Source organism: Marmota marmota, unplaced genomic scaffold, assembly GCF_001458135.2.
Source record: "Marmota marmota marmota unplaced genomic scaffold, marMar, whole genome shotgun sequence".
NCBI lineage: Eukaryota > Metazoa > Chordata > Mammalia > Rodentia > Sciuridae > Marmota > Marmota marmota.
In genome coordinates, this window is record NW_026000019.1 from 16,012,239 (window position 1) to 16,036,088 (window position 23,850).

The 23,850-nt window shown below is 46.3% G+C and overlaps 1 protein-coding gene across 12 annotated transcripts in view; it reads left to right on the forward strand.

Moving 5' to 3' along the window:
- Astn1 (astrotactin 1) overlaps nt 1-23,850 on the forward strand; it is a 283,974-nt gene that overhangs the window by 181,419 nt on the left and 78,705 nt on the right. For 9 of the 12 annotated variants that reach the window (XR_007349995.1, XR_007349996.1, XM_048809982.1 and 6 more), the window contains exons 9-11: nt 11,669-11,743; nt 18,265-18,402; nt 18,910-19,060. Coding sequence is in view for 10 of the 12 variants with exons in the window: in XM_048809982.1 (XP_048665939.1) it covers nt 11,669-11,743; nt 18,265-18,402; nt 18,910-19,060 (364 nt within the window). In the remaining 2 variants the exon portion in view is untranslated. The remainder of the gene's footprint in view (nt 1-11,668; nt 11,744-18,264; nt 18,403-18,909; nt 19,061-23,850) is intronic. The other 3 variants (XM_048809979.1, XM_048809980.1, XM_048809978.1) reach the window with 2 other exon arrangements.

Consider the following 23,850-nt stretch of genomic DNA (forward strand, 5'->3'; position numbering starts at 1 on the left):
GGTTGTGACTCTGGATAAACTGATTTCATCTTCCTAAGCCTCTCTTTCCCCACCTATTAAGTGGGAATAATATAATAGCCGTACTTCAGGGTTGAAAATGAGAACTAAGTGAAGTAATAAATGAAAAACACTGGCTCATTGACTACTAGTTAATATGCAACGGTGACTTTTACTTGTTCAGTCATAAAAATCGACAAACTCAATGCCGTGGTCTGTTTACTTGTCTTTTTATCCCACTGGACCATGATCCCAGACAGGGACCCAGCCTTCCATTTGTGTACCTTGCTCTTCTCCACGGCGTCTGGCTCATCAGAGGTGCATAATAGATGCTTGGGGAATGACTCAGTACATTAATGAAGTCCTTGATGGCAGAGAATGTATATAAATCATTCCTGGGTCCCTTGATGGTGTTTAGCAAAGTGTTTTTACATGGCAGTTGGTTAATTAATATTTTTCAAGTAAATAAATAAATGAATAAATGAATGAGTGCTTCAATTAAAAGTGAAATTTGCTAAATATATGTTGAATTGAGACAAATTAGTAGCTAGGAGAGGACTGGGAGGAAAGGGCAAAAGCTCTGTAGAAACACGGTTCCTTGGTGGACATTTTATTCTTCCCTGGTTTATTTACAGTCAGTTCCCCCTGGCGTAAGCTGAGTCTTCTGTGTCACCCCTGCGCCCCTCCTTTGTTTTTCTCTTGCATGAGGGATGGAATATAACACATGTGTCTGTAGAGGAGGAAGCCGGGTTCTGCACCCTCCTCTGTAGAGAGAGGGTGCATTCCACTGTGAATAGGCGCAGAACTGTTTTTCTTGTGCAGAATGGATTTATGCCAATCCATTGCCAAGCTCTGGTCCTGTTCATTTGTGAGTAAAGACAGTGTCAGGGACACCCAGCAGGCTGCGTCCATGGACCGGAGTAAGTGAGACTAACAAGCTTTCGGGAGGACTGAACTTGAGACCGGGCTTGCATTAGCCCAGGGGGAAAAAAAAACACAAAAACCTTTAGATGCAGAATCCAGAGAGAGCTGGGGCCGGGAACGTGACAACTGTATTTCAGTGATTGTGCTAAAACTCCATCCGTTCATTCATTTAATCTTCTTGCAGTGCCCTAAGGAACAGATAGCTGCTGTTACTGCCTTCCCACAGGAAAAGAAAGTGAGGCGTTTATTTGTGTCAGTTTCATGTAGCCAGCAAGGGACTCAAATCCAGACCTTGAACGTGGATGCACATGTGTCTGACTCCAGAACCATCCACAAAACTGAAGCCAAGGTGACACCTTCCGGCCATGGTTTGTGTGAGTGATGACAGGCCCAGGGGTCTGCAAGGGACCCTGCTCTTGGCTGACTCCCTGCATAAGTGCTTTCTATACAGAGCACCTGCCAGGAGGGGAAGAGAGGACAGCAATGGCAAGTCCCACCAGCCATCTGGCCCTCCAAACCCCAAAGGACATGCTGCAGTTATGACAATGTGAGCTTGGTGGCTGTGTGTGGTGTGTGTCACACGTGCACAGCCACATGTAGGTGGGTGGGGGCTGGCATCTGTTCTGGTGGATGCATTGATGAATGTAGGAAGATCTCAGTTCTGTATCACACTGTTTTAATGAAAATGTGTAGCTTCAGAAATCAAAATGTCTGACATGGTACAGAAACAAATGAACGTGTTATATAATTGTAATGAGATTTGGGATATCTTATTTCATCAATAAAGGGGACAGGAAGGAACTCAATATGCTTCATCTCTCAATATTATCCAGAAATTTTTAAAAGTGGGTTCCAATGAGTTCCTAGGCTGCATTGCAACTTCTGATTTTATGACAGTTATATTTTACAGAAGGCCAGGTACATCTGTAAAGATGGCTGTGGTGCACATGTGCATAGGCTAGGTAAGCCCTTGGCCAGTGTGTAGGTTCAGGGCTATCTTTGTCTATTTTCTGAAGCAGCTTCTGCCCACAGTGGTGACAGGGGCAGAGCAGGATGTAGGAGAAAGCCCAGGCTGTATGATAAACTTTAAACCTTGCTTCTGCCCCTTACTAGCTGTGTGAACTTGAGCAACTTATTTAACCTTGCTGAACCTTTGTTTGCTCTGCAAACTGGGGAGAACACTACATAGCTGTGGAGCACTCTAGCTGTGCAAGTGTACATGGATGGTCCTGAGCATAGTGCCTGCTTGGCACATGGTACATGCTCAGTAAATAGCAGTGACTATGATCCGCTTTTTCTGACTCATTCAAGTTTTTTTCTCCCTTCGCCTTAAATAATTCTTGATCTCAAAATATATAAGGAAACGCAAGTCTCAGCCAACTTTCCCCATCCAAGGACATGTGAACTGCCCCTCAGCCATCTGTGATGACCCCTGAGTCAAAGGAATATCTAGCCTTTCCCCTAGAAGTCAGGCTTGGGGAATCCAGGGAGCAATGTCTTCTGCATAACTGGAGTTCATGCTAGTGCCCCCCACTTCCCTTCTTTTCTGACTCACTTTTTCTTGACAAAAAAGACCAAGTGTGAATTTTATGTTTGTGTACATACTCATGTATGTGTGTATGTATGTTTTTTTATTGTCACTATTAGAGACACTGTGTGTCCCTGGATTGCAAAATCAGTGAGTGGGGTAGCATTTTAACATTTTGCTCTGTACTCTTCCGTTCTTCCTTCCTTCCTTCCTTTTTTTTTTCTTTCTCTTTTCTTTCTTTCCATTGAGGATTGAACCCAGGGGTGCTCAACCACTGAGCTACATCCCCAGCTATTTTTATTTCTTTATTTCTTTATTTTGAAACAGGATCTTGCCAAGTTGCTTAGTTCCTGGCTAAATTGCTGAGGCTGGCTTTGAATCTGAGATCCTCCTGCCTCAGCCTCCTGAGTTGCTGGGGTTACAGGCATGCACCCCCACACCCAGCCACTGCTACTCTACTTTTCAAAATGATTTTACAGGCCTCCAAAATTTCTTCAGGCAAAATTTCCTTTTAACATTAGAACCAGAATGCATATCAACTTGTAAATGATGATAGTTAACATTGACTTGGAACTTGCTGTATCCCAGGTTGTTGAAAGTTATTTGCATGTGTTAAACACTCATTGGATCCTGTGAAGCTGAGGATCTGGTTAGTATTCTTTCCCCCTTTCTGCAGAGGAGATGATGGGGCCACACAGGCAGTGCTTGTGTCATAGATACATGCATTCTTGCACAGGTTTTCACAGCTACATGTGCACTTGCACAAAATATAGAATGAAAAGTGCCCCAAAAGTTGATTAGAAAATTAATAACCAAGGTTCTCAAGAATCTGAAATTGACTTACACACAATTTGTTTGACAACGTACAGTTCATGTGAAGCTGACTGCACTTCATGGTTCTCACTTTACGCATGAAGAAAATTACATATGGCACCTCCCATAGAAGCCATTGCCTAGAAGGTATGGAAGGTGGGCTGAGATGGCGGTCCTGTAGTGGGAACCTCAGTTTTCTTGCCTCGTTATTATAAGGATGCCCGAGTAATCGGCACAGGGTCAGGCAGGTAGGTGGACGTGCTGGGGGGAGCTGGACTCTGATTGCATCTATTTTCTCAGTTGCGTAGGAAGCAGGTTATTAGCTGAGGGCAAGGATAGGGGAGGAGGTGCCAGAGGTTTGAGGAGAAAGAAGAAGGTATGAAATAGTGATCTAGAGAGAGGGACGGGGAACGGACAGGGAAAAGGCAGTTTGATCACCCAGCGGTGTTGAGAGCCACTTGAGTTGAGTGGTCAGAGACTGACAATGAGGCCCATCAGTGTGGTCGCCAACTGCAGTCATTTGTGCAGGCTCGGGAATGTTGCCAGGGGTCCTTGGGTTTCACCCCCGTTGGGGGTTTCGGGCGAGCGTGGTGAGGCAGTGAAGGGTGTGGGAGTCAAGGTTACGTGGAACAGAGTGATTACAATGAATGACAGAATTTAATCTGAGTTAAGTGGGAGCAGAGTACGTGAGGTGGGTGAGGGTCAGGAATATGCTGGTAGAATGAGAGGCTTTGCAGCCTCAGGAGGGTAGAAAATTGCTGTGGCATTTGAAGGAGTGAGGCAGGAAGGTGAGAGATGGGTCAGGTGGTGGGATTTCTTGGAATCAGGACCAAGAGGGGATTGCAGACATTGGCAATGTGGGATACGACGTGGAAGGGAGGGTGGGAGACAGGGTCGTTAGAGAAGAAAGGCCAAGGAACTGGACGGCTTGAGCATTAAGTACCATCTTAGTGGACGCTGAAGTCACCAAAAGTTATGGAGAGGCATTGGAGGAGCTCTGAACAGCGGAGGGAAGGTGAAGCGGAGCAGTGTTGGCATGGCTGTCGCAAGGAGCAGATGTGGGTAGAATAGTCTGGTGGCATGAAATAATGGTGCCTCGCTGCTTTACTGGTCAATGATGAATATGCTACTTTTCCATAGAAAAACTACTCAGTGAATTTGATAATCGATTAACAGACATTTAATAATGAAGACAATCACATAAATATCCAATTTTACTTTACACGATTAGCATGTTCAAAGGTAACGCAAGTTTGTAAAGTAGACCATGATGGTCACAATGTATTTTTTAAATCTAATGTTAGAAAGACCTCTTCTATTCACCAAGTGGGAAAGTGAATTGTCATGGGTAATAGCTCATGTTTGTTGGGTTTATTCTATGAGCCACAAGCTGCCTAGCATATACCTGCTCTTAGGATTCCCGGTTTTAATGTGTCCTAGGTAAGTAGAGTCCAAGCCAGTCAACTGGATATCTTTTATCTTAACCACTGAAACACGCCCACCTTATCTAAACTCAACACCCTATGGCTACATTTCTGTGTTGGCACAAATGCATGCAGTTGGCACTGCACCCGCTGGTCTTTTAAATCCCTGACCCCTGAGCTCAATGGGCTCTGAAGGCTTCTCTGGAATCTGCATTTAACCACTCGGGGTGTCATTTTACCCACATTTTACCCTCTGAGGTTGTGAGAGGCCAAGTGACTTACTGACAGTCTCACCCAGGACTGAAGCCCAGGCCTGTCCAGCCTCATTTTTTAAAATTTATATATGAGAGCAGAATGCATTACAATTCTTATTACACATACAGAGCACAACTTTTCATCTCTCTGGTTGTATACATAGCATAGTCACACCAATTCATGTCTTCATACATGTACTTTGGATAATAATGTCCATCACATTCCACCATCATTTCTAACCCCATGTCCCCTCCTTCCCCTCCAACTCCTCTGCCCTATCTAGAGTTCATCTATTCCTCCCATGCTCCTGCTCCCTATCCCACTATGAATCAGCCTCCTTATATCAAAGAAAACATTTGGCATTTGGTTTTTGGGGATTGGCTAACTTCACTTAGCATTATCTTCTCCAGCTCCATCCATTTACCTGCAAATGCCATGATTTTATTCTCTTTTATTGCTGAGTAAAATTCCATTGTGTATATCTGCCACATTTTTTTTTATCCATTCATCTACTGAAGGACATCTAGGTTGGCTCCACAGTTTAGCTATTGTGAATTGTGCTGCTATCAACATTGATGTGGTCGTGTCCCTGTAGTGTGCTGTTTTTAAGTCCTTTGGGTATAGACCTAAAGCCATGCTCGTTATTGAGCACCTGCTACGGGATCCTTTTGCACAACCCTCTGAGGATACAGTGGTCCTGATAGCAAGGCCTTCGTAACTGGTGAGGGGAAATGTTGACCAAATATTTAATGTATTAATCATAGCTACAGGTTCTATAAAGAAAATGCAGGACACCACAAGAGAATATGACAAATGTACACAATTTTGTCTTGAAGTGCCAGAAAAGTCCTGTCTTAGGAAATCATTTTTATGCTGAACTTAAAGGATAATATGCATTATCCAAGTAAATTGGAGGTCAGAGGGGAGGATCCCAGCTGGAGAAATCTCTACAAAGGCCCCAAGGCCCTAAGGGGTCCTATGTAAACTTTGGGCATTGTTATCCATCATTATCACATTGTTTTGATAAGGCCACAGGTTTACCAGACAGTCTAGGGATCAGTCATCATTCTAGATTCCTATTTCTCCCAGAACTGGCAGTGATAGGGAAGACAGTAGCACATCACCATCCCTGTCTTTTCATCAGGGTAAACTGAGGCACTGGAAGGCTCAGCCAGCACAAAGCTAGAAAAGTCATTTTCCCCGTTTCACTCCTCTCCCCTTCCCACGTGTCTTGCAAACTCCCTTTCTCCAGAAGCACTTCTGAATAAACCTCTGTTCCATCTTTGTCTCACTGCTCCCTTCTTGGAAACACATTTATCCAGTTAAGAGAAGAAACATTGCTCAAAATCGTCTCACATTACATATGGAGATGACATTCTATACTGGGTCCCCAAAGTGTTGTGAATGGCTGGGCAGAAATTTTGGAATGCTTCTCCCAGAAACTTAGCCTAATGTAGGCCACCAGCAGGCTTGAAAGGATGCTTTGTTATTTCACTAGGAAAAAAATTATGTTAATTTGTGAAGTGCTCCTGGTGGTGATAGGTGGAGAAGTATAGAAGTTCAGAAAAAAATTCCTAGTTTCTAAAAAGCTCATCATGAAACATATGGTTCATCATTGCCTCCAGCTGCGACATTCCCTCTGCCTCAAAGAGGATTCAACCCCCTCCCTGACACACATATACATACATAATACATGGAAACACACATGCCTATATACATTCTTGTGGTCTCTACCCCTCCCATCTATTTTCTACGTACCTATCTACCTACCCACCTATCATCTTGATTGCTCCTCTTACCTCCCAGGTGATGTCTTCCACAAAGAAGTCCGTCAGCTGGCATGCTGGCCAGCAACCTCTGAGCAGGGTTTTCTGTGCTCAGTTAGGTGGGCAAATGGGTTAGTTCCTTATCAAAGAGCAGCATTTAAAGCCCCCTTGTGCAGAGCAGGAGGAGTCCATTTTCCCCTGAGGGAACCCTTATGAAGGGATTGTCCAAGCCCAGGTGTGGCAGGGTGATCTTTGTAGGGCTTTTGCTCATTCAGTTGGCTGTAGGTTTCATAGTGGAAGAAATGCCCCAGCAACCAGGAGGAAGGCCAAGCAGCAAGTCAAGGCCATGGTTGACGTGTGGCCCAGCACACCCTCAGGACTAAGGCAGAATATCTGCAACTCTGATGCATCCTCAGGGAGAGGAGAGCTGGGGAGAGAAACTGAATGCTTGGAAATTGTCAGTGATTAGAGTAGACTGAACACACTATGGGTATATTCTGAGACAAGAAGAGAAAAGAAATGACAAAAGATGACCCTTATATCTTGGCATCCACAGTTGTGTGTGTGCTCTGCTGGCTGCTGTACCGCTCCAGTGGGGCTCCTCTGAGCTACACATGATGCCTCTGCTTGAGGCAACGGGTCTGGGATGGTTCCTGTGCATGGAGGGCATCTGTAGTTGCCCATGGAGGAGGACGATCTTCAGGGTCTCAATTAGTCAGAATGAAAATCTTCACCACCATCCAAATGACTTCTGGTCCGGCTGATTTTCCCAAACTCACTTGTGAGTGCATTGCCAAGTGCAGGGCAGAGAATGTTAGAGGCCACATGTCCAAGGGGAGACACGAGACAGAGGTTCAACCTCCTACCCCGCATCTGGCCAGACCCCGCCGGGGGGCTCCTCCACGGCTGATCACCCTTCCCACAAAATGCAGATTGACACTGTCCTCTCAGTGGCGCCGCTGCTTCCGCTTTCCTCCACGAGCAGATCCAGAAAAGCCAGTGGAAACGGCTTCATCTGCTCTTACCCTTCTCCTCGCTCCACTTCAGAACCAAACGGGAGCTGTCATGTGCTGAGGTGCTTCTGCTTCCCGGCCCAGAGACTGCTCCCGGTGCTCGTCAGACCCAGGAAATGCCAAGCAGTTGTTGGGTAGATCACTCTTCCCTGATGACGAAGAGGGTGGTCTCCCCTGAGGTCTGAGCCCCAGAAGACAGGAGCCAGAGCTGCTGGAGGCCGTCCGCCATGTTCATTAGCCACGTGGAAGAGTAAGGCCCCAGGGTAGTGACAGAGCCAAGAAGGGAGAGGAACAATGAGAAGGTGCTTTAGACCTGGCTTCCAGCCTCCCAGAGACTACTTCCCTCTAAGCCTGGATGTATGACGCGGTGAGGGGCCTCTATTTGGTGAAGCCACTTTGGTTTTCTTACTTTAAAACTCAAAGAACCCTAATATAGAAATCACAGAAACCTCTTTCAGTTGGTCCCAGGTAATCGGCTTTTCCTGTTCCCTGTGGCCTCTCCAGTCGTGTGGGCCAACCTCCCCCACCACATGTTCCATGCACCCGGGAAGGTTGATCCACCACCCGCCAACACCGCTCAGCTCGCGGTCTGGGACTCCACTCTTTAACACTCCTTCTCTTTAACATTCCCTTCTTTTTGTGTGAACCCGGGTATTTCTTCAGAAACACTGTAGATTCCTTTGAGGGCAAGATTCTCTTTGATCCAATTCCTGTTGTCTGGTATCACAGTTCACACACAGTCCTCCCTAACTACCTGCTAAACAAGTATGAGTTTCTGTCTCTCTGGCAGATCTTCCCCGACTAATGGAAGGAAATAAGTAAGTTCCCTTTTATTTCTTGCCAATGCAAATGCAACTAATTTCTCTCACCATTTCACAGTATGTTCTTCCCCTTGTCTTTACTTTCGTGTCAACATTGCATAATTAGCTGCCCTATGACATGATCACTGGGCAGTGGGTGGGGGAGCCTTGGTCACCCTGGTCTCCTCTTCAGCTAAAGCCTTCTGTTGGCATCCCCTTAGGGACAGGTACTTCTTCCTCTAAGGAAAAGCAGGAATCACTTCTTACATAGGATTTATATTTGAGTCAAGTAATTAGTAAATTAAACTTAATAAATGTTTTGAAGGCATTGATGAAACACCAGGTACCTTTCTGAGCATCTTAACTATATTAACTAGTTCCTCCTTTTAACCACCTTGCCAGGTAAACATGTTTGCTACCATCAGCCTCATTCAATAGGTGAAGATGTAGGGACTCAGAACGATTGGGGAATTTGAGCAAGTTGGCACAGGGATTGGTGGCCGAGCTGGACTTTGTAATGGGCAGGCTCCTTCCACAGCTCCTGCCCTAAGCACTAGGCCTTGCCACCTCTACCTGGGATCAGGGTGGGGTCCATGCTGCATATCTGTGCCCTTCCCAGCATGAGTTGACTGTTTTCCAGAGCATCAAGAGTAGGTCTCTTTGACCTTTATAAGCAACATGTGGATGTGTGCATAATAAATGTCTCCAAGCTCATTATTCATTAACTAGGTCCTGGATGCACATTTATTTGTATCATTCAATGCAGTTAATTATTCACATTGTAATCAACACCAGTCCTAAGTTTTGTCTTCTCAAAATATATTTCCAAACCACATAGAATCTGTGCCAAGAATTCACTCTAATTACACATCGTACCAGTTTTGAATATTAGAGATGACTTGAAGGCAAAATGTGTGTTATTTAAAAGTATTCAACTTAGAGTAAATAAATGTGATTCTCTCCAAAAAAGAGGAGACAAAGTTGCAAGTCCCTTTTCTCTTTTTATTGTCCTTTCTAGATGTCTGAAAGCATATGGATTATTTTTTCCTCATGAATTGTAGACATTCTTAAATTAATGCCTATTTTTATTTGCCCATAAGCTATCACTTACTATTAAGCAGAACAGAATCAGATGCAAACCCTACTCTGTGGATTCACCTCCAGTAAACAGAACTAACATAAAGAGCATCTGTGGGGACACTGATTCTTCCGTGCAAGGGTTATTCAGAGTAGCATTTGGGAACATTTTGGAGCCTTGGGGTATCTCTAGATCAGATATTATTCAGGAATAAAGTATTTATAAATAGTAGGCATTAAAGTGAACACATTCATCCTAGCTGCTCCTTTATATTGCTCCAGTGGCCTCCCCTTATGACTATTGACTCCCAGGAGGAGGTAACTAGTTGGCTGGTTGATGGTTTAAGTTGATGGTTCTGAACCCTATTGGACCCAATACTATTTTTCAGCAAATATTTTTAATCTCTTATCATTCTTAAATGAATTTCATAAATAATAAAATCCATATGCACAAAATTTCAACAAATAAATATGCTTAACAGTAATTAAAGGAGGAGAAATAATAAGGTAATTGACAGAGCTGGGAAAGTAGCTCAGTGATACAGCGCTTGCTTAGCAGGTGCGAGGCTCTCAGTTCCATCCCCAGAACTGGCCCCCCCCAAAGAAAGTAATTTATAATGATATAATAACTATTTTAATTCGTAAACACTCTGTTGCAGTAGAAGAAATAATAAAGTTGGAAGCCATTTGCACCTAATACAAAATCACCAAAATGTAACATATGCTATAGAACATGATATATACAAGAGCAACAGAGACTAATGTGGCTGCATTGTAAGAGGACCCCAGTGATTACACAATGTATAATCTTCCATTTACATAGTAGTTATTTACCTGAAAATTCATCTTCTTCACCTTTAAAACTCTGCAAACTATTCTGTGTTTATATGTAAATGGAGTTATCATCTAGGCTCAGGTCATTATAAGCAGGTTTTCAATACTTAAGGAAATGACTATAATGGCATTTGAAAGCTTGTAGGATGTGGGAAATTTTCCAGAGCTCTCCTGAGCCATCCTAGCCCTTCTTTCCAAATGTAAGTAATGCCCACCTATCATGGTATCATCCGAGAACATCCCCATACATTTCCCCAAATGCCCTCGACTGGGTGATACCAAGGTTAATGCCTAATATTAGATTTAGCCCAAAATAATAACTGTACCTTCTTCTCCTGACTTTTTGAAATCCTTGGAAAATAAAGGAACTTCTACAGTAAAATCCTCAATAATTGGATTAGTTTTAAGACTGTAAGTTTCGGGACTCTGAGGACTAAGGCCCTCCAGTATGCACAATAGCTCAGTACTCAACACAAGTTTTGGGCTTCACTTGGTCTTGTTTGAATGAGCAAATAATTTTGGGTTTAGATATCTGAGCTAGTAACCAGATAGCTACTTTTCTACTTTCTAGCACATGTGGTAATACCTAGGAAGGCTTAAAGTTAATTAATAATTATTCTAAAATACTATGTCAGTTGTTTGTTTGAATGAGTGACATCAAAATGTTTGAGGATATTTGGAAGTTATCAAGAACCCTGAATCCTCAAGCCCTTTTAAGTAAGGAGAGAAAACACATTGGAGGCCCTGTGTGAGCAGTGGCCCTTGACCTAGGGGGTTTGCTGAATCTTTGCAGGGGTCTGCTGGGCAGCTCTTCTTGACCCTGTCAGACGTTGCCTCCATGGCAAAACTGCCCGGTCCCAAAGGTCTCCCTCAAGAAACCTTACATCCCTTCTTAAGCAGAACAGAACTAGGTTTCTGCAAATGTCCATTTGAAGGACCATCAATATGGCTGGGTGAGCTTCCGCTTAATATTTCCTCTGTGCACAGTTTCTTCTGTGCGCAGTTCCAGTGGTCATGCTATTACATTCTGCTTTCCTAACGGCTCAGAGATTTTTACGTTGAGCATGTTCCTGGTCATATTCTAGGATTCCAGGTCACGCAGGCGCACCTTTGTAAGTATCCTGAGGGTGGGAACTGTGTCTTCTTCATCTTTGGGTCTTTACCATCCAGCGTGGTGCCCGGCACGAAGGGAGTGTTTGTTGAGTGGATTTTAATTGAATAATGTTTCTCCTTTTAGGCCTTGGCCTTACACAATATTTCAGCGAGGCTTTGACCTGGTTTTGGGAGAGCAGCCCTCTGATAAAATATTCAGGTAAGTGGTTGATTGTCCAGGGTTGATTGCCCCGTGTCCCACTTCCCACCAAACTTCCTTTCCTAGCAGTACACTATAAAATGGGAAACAACTAGAGTTGTTCTGCCCACCTAGAAATACAAGCACTTGCCCCGCAAGCATGCACAGTGACAGCAGGGACCACTTAGAAGTCGGATTCTGTTTGAGGCCTGGTTTCTTTTCTCACCAGCTCTACGAACCTCAATAATTTACTTAACCTCTTGGAACCTCCAGTTCCTGCGTTTGTTAAGTGGGGCTTTGTTACACGTCTGGCTAGATTATTGTGAGGGATATACGAGATAATGCAGGGAAGGTCTCTGGCACAGAAACTGGCATAGAACGGGCAATTAATGTCAGTTTCTGCCGCTCTGTTCTGCATCTAATTTGCACCTTCCTCATAGAGACTTAGATTATTCAGAATTAATCGCTCCCGCCCCTGCCTCCCCTTTTCTAAACTCTACCTCATCATTATTTTCTTTTATCTATTGCCCTCCTGATCAGAGTTGATGCTTCTAGTCCCTCCCAAATCTCTACCAGCATATCTGTGAATAGCACATATTAGAAAGGCCCACCAGCCCAGGGAGAATTTGGGTGCCAGCCATGAACTATTGGATTTTCAGAAAGCTGAATTCACAGCAGGCCTTATCTGGAATACAAGCTCATGTCCCGTCTCAGATCTTAGACTTAGGACATGCCAGTCTGTTCCTTCACTTAATGTACATTTGCTAAGAGCCAGAGATTGAACTTGGCCTGACAGTGTGGACAGGAATAGAGCCCCCTCCATGAGCCACCCTGCTAGTAGACAAAGGGAACAGTCCTGCACTAGTGGCTGATGTCAGAGGATGAATTCCACCTCCGCATGCATTGTTGGAGAAATGGTGATCCGCGTGGGATGGGACAAATGCAAGCCAGCCTGCCTGCCTTCCTTCATTCCTTCCTTCCTTCCTTCCCTCCCTCCCTCCCTCCTTCCTTCCTTCCTTCCTTCCTTCCTTCCTTCCTTCCTTCCTTCCTTCCTTCCTTCCTTCCCCTGAGGTTTGCCGAGGCTCACGCACTACCACCTCTTTGAGTCCTTCCCCAGACCCTCCTTGTGGGCTATTCCTGGCTTAGGTGTTCATCTTTGCTCCTTTGCTGGCCTCTGGAGTTCATACCTCTTTAAAGCTTCTCGTGCCCCTGCAGGGAGCGTGGGATGGGCAGGCTTGACCCGGGCAGTGTTCTCCCTCCTTCAGCATGCTCTTGGCTACGTGTGGATTTCCAGAACTACGTCCTCAGAGGTCCTCTCCTTGCCCTTTGTTCTCCTGAGGGTCTTTCCCAGGGCAGCTTGGGTCATGTTAATGACATTGGCTACGGGCTGCTTTTGAGTATTTGTGCTCTAAGAGATGTCAGCTGAATTCCTCGGACTGTGACTTGGTCATTTAAACTTTCCAACAATGACTTACCATTTGTGACTTTCCCCTTCCTTTTTCCTACTGCTAGTCTTCCAAGGCCTTCCAAGGGCAGTAACGTAAGGCAATGGGGAAGCAGGTGGAGTTTTGCTGATTAACATGCTCAAGTTCCCTGTTCCCTAAAAGCTGGTACTAAAGAGGGCTTTTAATGAAACTGCTATTAGGGCAGAACTTGCCTAAAGCTGTGTTTCCATCCCCACAAACACTGTTTATGTTTGCACACTCGGCAGCCAGCTGGATGGGATACCTAAGTACCCAAAGGAGGGCAGTTATGTAGTGTAATCCATGAGGTCAACCAAATCAGGATCCACAGGGTTCAGCAATAAGTGATTACTAGTTTTCGTCCCTAATATGACAATAACTAGTCTCTCAAATGGAAATCATAGGTCATAGTGTGCTTATTTTAGGACTTAGAAACTTTATTCAAAACTTCTCTGGAATCTGAGTCAACCACCTACTAATGGCTACTCTGGAAGGGTCTCTGACCTGGTCAGTGTCTGTAGTGGGCCATTTGCCTGCTGGCCGGCTCACTCATGTCTTAGTGTCCTGCTGAATTCCAAGCCAGTGCACATGTCTCTGAACCATTGAGTAAAACTGAAGCTCTGATATTCAAATCTTTCCATCACCGAGTGTCAACATCAAACTCTTTTTAATTAAGCTGCTCTTCTCATTTGGAACCTTCTGTTCCTAATCAAATCTGTCTTCTACCTGATCCACTGCCCCCAATATCACCTCTTCTGCACATTTTCTCATACACTCTCCTTTAATAAGAAGGCATCTTGTCCTCCTAATATTAACATTACCCTTTTTCATGGTGTAGATGAACTCTCTAACCAATCATTTCTTGACCCCTACTTGTGCAAAATCCTGTTTCAGATGCTGTAGATATGACCAAGAAAGGCCCTGCTTTCAAGACTTTATAGTTTAGCCAGCACCGTGGAACAGGCCTGCAATCCCAGGTAGAAGGAGAGCAAATTCAAGGCCAGCTTCAGTTACTTACCAAGATTTCAGCAACCTAGCAAGGTCCTGTCTCAAATAAATAAATAAAAAGGACAAGGGAATGTAGTAGCTCAGTGGTAAAATGTCCCTGGGTATTAATAAGGAAAAAAAAATGAGTTTACAGTCTCATCCAGGAAGCGGTCTCTACCTCTGGTCCTCTGAGACTGTGCTCCTGTATGCTTTAGAAGGACCAATGACCGGACCCAGTACAATCCAGTTAATTAAAAAGTTCAGAGAGGGGCTGGGGATGTGGCTCAAGCGGTAGCGTGCTCGCCTGGCATGCGTGCAGCCCGGGTTCGATCCTCAGCACCACATACAAAGATGTTGTGTCCGCTGAAAACTGAAAAATAAATATTGAAATTCTCTCTCTCTTCTCTCTCTCTCTCCCTCCCTCTCTCTTTCTTTAAAAAAAAAAAAAGTTCAGAGAGGTGTGGCTGAGGCTGGGGAATGAATGCTTTTTAAAAGCACTGTGGGGATTCTAGTCCATAGCCAGGATTAAGAAATACTGCTCCACACTCCTGCAATCCACATCCATGGCACAATTCACAACTTTTACCCCTCCAAATTTCTATGACTTTGATATTTACTTGTCAATTACTTTATTTCAGATTTATTTTTAATTTGCCTATTTGTTTCCCAATGAGGTGGTTATCTTCTTGAGCAAAGGGGTGGCACCCTCAAGGGCTCTTAGGGTTTAATATGTAACACATAATTTTGAATAGCCTGCCTTCAGTAGCTATCTACAGATGGTATTTCAGGCATTTCCCAAGGACTTGAAATCAGATTAGGAAATCTGATGCCCACCCCCCTTGGAAATCTGCAATCCCAGATAACCAGAGTAGTCTGCAACTCCAAACTAGACTAGGAGGGTCTACAAGGACACTGGCCCCCGCAGCTGAATCCTCCCATCAAACCCATCCAATATGGCACCCTCACCTCATTCCCATAGACTCTGTGGTGGTGAATCAAATTTATCTCTCAGAGGCCTTCTTCCCAAGTGTACCTGCATCCCTGGGAACAATATCTCATTTTGAAACAACCTGCACTGGGAAAGAGTGAAGATGTCAGGTTGAAGCTATTTATCTGTTTTTTATTATGTTTTTTTTTAATCTGTTTTCCCGCATTCTGTTCCATGCCAAGCCATGGAGAGAGCACAGGCTGATTCAATCCAGTGCTCTCTGGTGAATGTTTGCCTCTGAACAGAAATCTCAGGCTCTGCTCAACAGACCATGCAGCGTGCAGCTGAGCCATCACTACAGTGGTCTTCACCAGCTGTCCCCAGAGAAGGCCCAACTTGGGAGAGTGCTGGAATTGCCCACCTACCTTCTGTTTGGTGGTTTGGGGAGTCATTCCTGCCAAATCTTCATGAATGGGGGACAGATGAAATTTCAGGACACAGCTTTTCTCTGACAGCATATTCTATATTTGGCTTTTGGAGTTACTCAGTAGATTTTGCAGATGAAAGAAAGCTCTAGAATTTCTTAGGCATGAGCCAGCATGCGCTGGAAAGCTACTGTGATCCATACCTGAGAACTGGACCATCCCCATCTTTCCCACTGACCAAGGAGTGACCTTGGGGAGCTACTAACATTGTTAGAATATCAGATGATGAATTGGTAAGAGGGGTCAAACTGACAGGGCTGTCAGACACTTAGAGGGCTGTCAGGAGGGTAAACAGGGCGTTTTGCTGGGGCTGTCCTCGGCCATCCTGGGGAGTCATCCTTATTAACAGTGATGGACACAGGAAAAGACAGGTGCAGTCCAGCATCTTAGGGGCAGCAAGGACTCTGTGTAAGGTGGACAGAGGACACTCCCTTGCTCAGCCTAAGGTTGAGGGTCAAGGTTCTGGGGGAATTTCTGGAAGAGTTGTGACTTTAAACTAAGTCTTAAGACGAATCAAATTCAGGAGAAGAAAAAAGGGAATAAAATCCAGAAGAAAGAATGTTAGGAACAAAAGAAAAGAGATGAGAAATTAGGATGCTTTGAGAAAGTACAGTGGGCACTGCAGGAGCAGAGTGAAGTGGTTTTGCAGAGAGGAGCTAAAGATGTAGGTGGGGTGACGTGATGCCTTTGGGGGCTTGGACTTTGCCCCCTGTGTGTGGGGTGCCATTGCACAGTTGGCTTTGGGGAAAACCATGGTTTGTTTTTCCCTATGACTATATGCAGAGGAAAAAGGGAAAAGAGAGATGAGAAACTATAGACTCCCTTCTTCCAAAAGAAAAATGAACCATCAGAAATGTACTAGAACTGCCAACAGTTTCCCAAAATCTTACATAATCAAAACAAAATTATAATTTCAAAGCCAAAATAGAAAACAAATACCCATCTTTGTGTCCAATGAACTGCTTCATCCCTGGTACATTCACTTGTGTAAACGTTCTCTGTGGAACAATATATTATAATACAGCAGTGTCCTGACCAGAGCCTGCCTTAGTGTAATGTTGCTGGCTCAAGACCTATTGTGGAATGCAAAGTGAAATCATAGGAATTCTTGGAAGCTGTTTCCTTCAACCCACAGCAACCCTTAAGTCCCAGATTCCAGGCATGTTGGAGGCCATGGCTAGCCCTGAATCTGCTCCTTGATATTTCAGATGAAGAATGTGTGTGTGTGTGTGTGTGTGTGTGTGTGTAAATGGGCTGCTGTGTCTCCAGTTTCACTAGTTGATCCACAACAGAATGAAGCTTGAGTGTTTTGATCCCCCAAGTAGTGGGCTCAGCTCCCCTGGTGCAGGCCCCTCCCGCTCACGCCCAGCTCCACCTAATACCTGGTGCCCCTGGGGGTAGAAGGAGCAATGCCTCCTGCAGGTCAAGAAGCATCTTTGATGGCTCCCAGCAGGTCAGGGGAGTGGAACACTAGGAGTCAAGGCAGAAATGGGAGAGAAACCCCCCAGTCCTGAACACACCCCTTACCTAGAGGTTTTGCCTCTCTCCTGAGAGTCCCTACAGTTAAGCTGTCACCTGCCTTCTCCTCTTGCAGCTCTGGTGCCGAGGGTTGTCTGTCAGGGTGTGGGTGGAAATGGCGTGGGGAGCATGCTGGGTCTGTTCTGTGGCCAGCGTTCTGGAGAGGGCCACTGCACTTTTCATAAAAGCTCTGAAGCTTCAATCTGCTTTCCTAGCATCTCAGGCAGCCCAGGGTGGAGAGGAGAACACAGGGGGTAGGAGGGAGAGAGGAGCGGGGTTCTCCCGGGGTGCTGTGACCAGCACCGCACTGGTTCTGCTTAATTGTGCACCTCCTCCATTTTCCACGACTGCCACAGCCTCGTGATGTCCCACCCACACTGGCTTTTATCCCACAGACTATTTTTGACTGTGAACACAGAGCATTTGAATGCCTTTGAAATGAAATGAATGAATAAATAAACAAATAATCTCTCATGGTTTCCTTAAGCTCTCCCTTGAAATGCTGATTGTTTCTTTCATTCCTTTTAGCCCTTGTTATAAGAATAAAAACACCCAAATCTTCCCTGTTTCCCAAGGGTTAGCACCGTTTGCTAAGGTGTGGGTGGGAGTGCGGAGAATAGACGGAGAATAGACGTGGGGCTGTTGGTTCATTTGTTCACCCCTCTCTTCTCCTCCCTGGAGGCTCCTGGCTTCAGTCATCTCTGTTCCTGTCACAGAATCCAGAGAAGGGGCGCTTTCTTCCTGCCTTTTCCTAGTCAGGGTTCCTCCAGGCACGAGGAGAAACCATGGCTACCACAGTGGGTGTGCAGCCCCAGGCTGAGGAGGGTGGGAGGCCTCCTCTCTCTCCAATTAAACCGCTTCCAATTATATCTGACTTAATACAGGGGAAGCCCGGCTTTAAGCCTGAAGAAGGCTGAGGCTCACGTTTTGTGACTTGATGAGAGCCCCTTTTAGTATCTGGTGAATGGGCTCCATGATCAGTCCTCCAGCCAGATGGCCAAGTGAGCAGGAGCAGGCCCTCAGCCTCCCTCTGACTCACGGGTCTCTTCCACGAAAGGCAGTCCACCCTCCTCTCTGAAGAGGGCCGTGGGGCTGAGTGCCGGATCCCCGCGTGTGGGTGGTGATCCTCCAGCCTGACCACCTGGTGCTGTGTCCCTGCAGATTCACCTACACCCTGGGCGAGGGCATGTGGCTGCCCCTGAGCAAGAGCTTTGTGATCCCGCCAGCAGAACTGGCCATCAATCCCTCCGCCAAGTGTAAGACCGACATGACCGTGATGGAGGATGCAGTGGAGGTCAGGTGGGTCTGGCTTCAGGGTGCGGCGGAGGGTCCGCCCTTGGCCTGGGAGGCAGAGTGAGAAGTGACCTTGAAGGTTCTAGGTGCTGGGAAAGAAGGCACCACAAGCCGAAAGGAGAAGTTGGCAGGTTGCCTTTAAATTCCCCACACGTGGTGCCAAGATCTGCTCTTTATCTGGGTCAATATTGCACACCCCAAGGCTCATTCACTGGAAGAAGACATAAAATTAGAGTTTGTAAGCACTTCCCACATACCCCAAGGACTGACAGGCAATAAAATGTTAATGTCCTTGCCTAAGTTTAGACTTCCTTCTTTGACCAGGCGTAGCTTTGGCTCATTTCCCAGATGTGGAAAATGCCCATAATTTGTTAGTTCAGGCCTCCTTGTATGGTTGATCTTTAATTTTATAAGAGCAAAGCCAGGCTTGGTCCAGTTGACCAGGTAGGAGATGGAAGGTAGCACCACTGTGGCTCCTAGAAGCCCCTTGACTCCCACTCTTTCTCCCTGCAGAGAGGAGCTGATGACTTCATCCTCCTTTGACAGCCTGGAAGTTCTCTTAGACTCCTTTGGGCCAGTGCGAGACTGCAGCAAAGATAACGGGGGCTGCAGTAAGAACTTCCGCTGCATTTCCGATCGCAAGTTGGACTCCACTGGTTGCGTGGTATGTCTGTCCTGTTTGGAGGGCAGGGAGGGAAGGTACAGGGTGCGCACAAGGCAGAGGGACACACAGATGACAATGTGCTGTGACCCCAGTGGTAACCACCACCTAGTGCAGGTTCGGAATTTTCTCTTGATAGGGATGAGGAGCTAAGCCCTAGTCCAGTATTTAAGAAGTCCTTGGGGAGCACTTACGATGTGTTCTCTCCAGGGGGAAATTCCTCAAATTGTATAGCACCATTCTCTCCAGTCTTATAAAATAGTAGGTGAGAACTATTTGAGAACTAACTAATTGCTTTTGTATAAAATCGATTCCAAATATAACAGGAAATGTCTGGAGAGACCTACCTGTAGGTAGAGCAACGAGATGAATACGTTATGCCAGAAATGGTGGAGAAAAATATAAATAAAAATGTCCAAAACCCCAGCAGTGACCTGCTACTTCTCCACAGCGGGTTTCTGCTTTGTTTTCAGCTCTGCAGACTTTGGCTATCCTTAAAAATGGGATGCCGTTCCCTGGTAGGACTGTTTGGGCTGGAGTAGACCAAGCTCTCTGTGGGGCATGAATATGAAGATTGTACTGACCAGAGTGCTGGCGGATGAGGCAGGACAGAGGAGGCCCTGCAGGCTGGTTCCCTGCTGTTGGTGGCTCTCACACATTGACACGCTGATCTGTGTCCAGCCCCACCTCCAGAGAGGAGAGGGATCAGGACAGAGATGGCAAGGAAGACACACAAAGGGGAACAGGGGGAGGGAGAGTCAGGCATTGAGATGCGTCACTCTGTCCTGTCGGGGAAAGGCCCAGGAGCTTCCTGGTGCCCTGTCTGGCTCCAACCTGGCAGCCGTGCTGTGAGGGGACCCAGAGCTGGGGAAGCTTTGAGGACCCCGAGTTGCTGCCTTCGTCACCCATCTCTAGCACCTGCTCTGCTCAGGGAGCTGCTCCTTATCAAAGACGAATATGAACCTGGTCTCTGGGGTGGAGGTGTCCCAGCCCTGAGGCTCCCCAGACTGTTGCCAAGTCCACAGCCCTGATTCCCCCGAGAAGGAGAGAGCATGATGGAGAGAAGGGAAAGAGAGAGCCGTGGGCTGGGAGGAGAAGCCAGCAGGTGAACCTAGGAAGGGCCAAGAGCAGAGGCCTATCAGGAAAAAGATCAGAAATCGTGCTTGCTAGGTCATGTCTTCTTCCCCGGGCAGCCAGGAGGTGAGCTGGTGTCCCACAGTGAGCCCACCCTGGGCAGGTCCTCACCCTGTTAAGCAATGAGCACCCCAACTGGCAGGGTCCCTCGGACATGCTTTTCACTGTCTGATGGGACTCTACCTTTCTTCATCCAGACTTCCACCTTTCTTCCTAATTGCTCTCTGGGGTCACTCTAAGTGCTGTCTGGGCACATGCGGGCTCCTCCCACACCACCCCTATAGGTGTTTGAGCATGCACTACACACACACACACACACACACACACACACACGCATGCACATGCACAAATGTACGCAGGCACATGCATACACAGGTGGGTTCTTCCTCTCTTGCTACTTCTTTGCCCCGCCCTGGCCCCTCAGGGTGTGTTTGCCTGTCAGCCGTCCTCTGGTGCTGATCCTAGCCCCTTTCACTTGGCGTACAGTTGAGCGGATGGAGTTCTGCACTTTCCCCACTGATCTGCGAGACGGACTAGCAGGAATAGTTCTGATGAATATGCATTCGCGATAAAGCTGCTGCATTTTAGAATTGGAGCCGCTGCAGAAAGTCACTCAATTATACCAGTATTTGGCATTTGCATAATACTTTGAAGTCACCAGTCCACGTGGCTCTGGAGGAAGAAGCGGGGCTGATTGGTGGACGTGTTCCATTTGGTTCCTCATTGGCTGCGAAGCGGATGATCCCTGAGGCAGGACGGATGCACTGAGAGCTGATGTGCTTATGACCCTACTGAGAAGAAGATGAGGGACTTGACCTTGTGCCTGACCTGACTCCACTGGGCATCACACTGTCCTCAGGCCCTGGTGTGTTACTGGAGGAAGTCCCTTGTCATTGGAGCTAGACCACAGCTAAGTCTGGCCTCCTAGCCCCTATCCACATAGGCACTTCCGTCCAGTCCTGGGTGCCAATCTGAAAGACTTCCCAGGAAAAGCATCTTTTATCCTTTCTTGAAAGGAGAAAGAGATGAGAAATGAGAGATGCTGACTCTTCAGGAACCTGGGGAAGGGCAGGTGTGGGAAGGCAGAGCATGAGCACACCTGGATGTTTCTCTGACTTATTCAGACCAGACAGGTGGGATTCGTGCTGGGTGTACAGGGGCTGCTTCCCTTCTTTCCAGGAGAGGGGGCACGTTTTGGTTATGCATGGGCTTCCACAGGGTTCACTGGTGCCCAGTTAATCGCCCTGTTGCTTATATAGCCTTTGAGGACAGGAACCAAATACCCATGAAAGACACAGTCTAGTATAAACCATGATTGCTCCATTACAAATCCGAGTCCTCTCTAAGAGCTGGGGACCTCGGAAGCTCCAGGAGGGTCCCCAGAGTATGGCTCACTGCCACTGCTGGTGACCAAATCTTACCCATTGTTTTTAATGTTCAAGATGGGCCATGGTCCCCACCCATGAGGCCCAGAGCAGCAGTTCTGTGTTCTATAGAGCCCTAGGGGGCCCTTCAAGCGTGCTATATTATCATATTCCTGCTTGAACAATTGCAAGAATTTTAGTGACTTAAAGCTACACAACTTTAGCATCTTACAGCTCTGAGGATGAGACGCCCCTGTGGCTCTCACTGGGCTAACAAGGAGAGTCACCAGGGCTGTCTTCATTGCAGGAAGATCTAGGGGGCAACCTACCCCGTGCCTTGTCCACCCTCTGGAACCCACCCACATTGCTCGGCTCACGGCCTGCCTTTCCCTGACTGCTCTTCTGTAAGGTGTCTCCTTCTCTTTCCCCTACTCTGCCTCCCTCTTCCACTTCTAAGAGCCCAGAATAATCCCCGCATTTCAAGATCCTTACCCTAATCACATCTGCCAAATCCTCAACCTGATCACATCTGCCAACTCCCTTTTGCCGTGAAAGNCTCCCTCCCCCCCTCTAAGCAGTTAGCCTCAGAAGCTTCTAGAGAACTGGGGGACAGGAGCTGTCCCAGCCTGACATAGACATTGAACTCCTTCAGACTTTTCCCCTTGGGAGAAGTGCTACAAGGCTTCGGCCTTCTCGTCAGAAAGTTGGGAAGATCATTATTTGTGAAAGGAATAAGATTGCCAGCCAGTAAGAGGGAGCCTCTGTAGGGTGGGAATTGGGCTGCGTGTTTGATGGACATCCAGGTAAGGTGCTGCAGGAATCAATCCCTCTCCTCCCAGGGGCCCCAAACAGGCTCCCGTGCCCATCACTCACAGTCACCGCCAACAGCACTCGCTTGGTAACCTGGCGCTGAGGTGTGTGTGTCTTAGGCTCAGGAAGATCCCACCAGCCTCCTAGGTGATTAATCAACCAAAATCATCAGTAGGAAAAGAAGGAAAAGAGGGCAAGGAAAAAGAGTTGAATGGGGAAAACCATTTTAATCTCATTAGCAAATTATGCCTTCGACCAGTGAGAAGTCAAGAAGCTGTGAGCATCTCATGGAAGATGATTAACCTTGTGTATTTTAGAGGTCACAGAAATATGAGCTCATTTATTAGGACTTCTTGAAGAGGGAGGGCTGTTGTCATAATGAATGGAGTTTTCTTCTTAAGCCTGGAGTTTATAAAATCCCTGGGACTGCTGGATATAACCTATGCAGAGAGCGGTTAATATATGACTTTGGGGCTCTCTCCTGACCAACAGTTCTCTCTCAAGGAACATGTGAAGGGACTGTCCACAGCCAGGGTGAGAGAACAGCCCAGTCCTTGCAAACAGATAACCCAAGCTCCTCCTGGAGGCAGGATTTGCTCTGACAACTGGGCTCTGGCTGCAGTGACTTCTAGGAAGAGGGGCCTGGTTTGGAGATGTTAGCTTCTTCATATTTATAGAGTCTGAGGAAACCACGAATGTAAGTATAATAGCAGAAGGAAGATTCACCAAAAAAAAAAAACCCCACAAAAACCAAAAATGTATACCATGGGAAGGTTGATAGAGTAACTCCTTGCAGAGGGGGTCCTCTGATTCCCAAGGGTTAAGAAGGAAACTCTACTTCTGCTTCAGCCCTTTTTCCCCTGGAAAGTCTTATTCTGAACTGTAACCCCAGTCAGTTATGAAGGTGCAGTAAAGGTAACTTGTATGGCTTTCAACACCATCACCTGGACAGTTCATAGTGTTTTGCCCTAAAATATTTGCACCCATATATACATATGTGTGTGTGTGTGGAGAGAGAGAGAGAGAGAGAGAGAGAGAGAGAGAGAGAGAGAGAGAGAGAGAAAGATCATGTGCACTCACATGTGACAAGAGTGAGAAAGACAAAGAATTTTGGGTTGACTTGAGAATATGTTCCAGGAACTGCTTAAAACAGTCAAGCAACAAACCCCCAGGGTTAATTTACCTGGTTGACACATTGGCTTTATTTCTTTATCTCACCTGGGAAGCAGGATGGATGAATGGAAGATGACACATGCAAGTTCTGGGGTCAGACAGATCCTGGCCCAGAGTCTGCTTTGCCATGTTCCACCACTGTGACCATAAACAAGCTACTTAGTCTTCCCGAGTCTAATTTGGCTCATCTGTAAAATGGGGAAGACAGAGAACACCTGTGTCGTTGGGATTGAAGATAATAGATGTAGGTAAAAGAATTGCTTGATTCTGGAAAGCTGTGATTGTTACTTTTAGCTTTGTTTATGAGGGGAA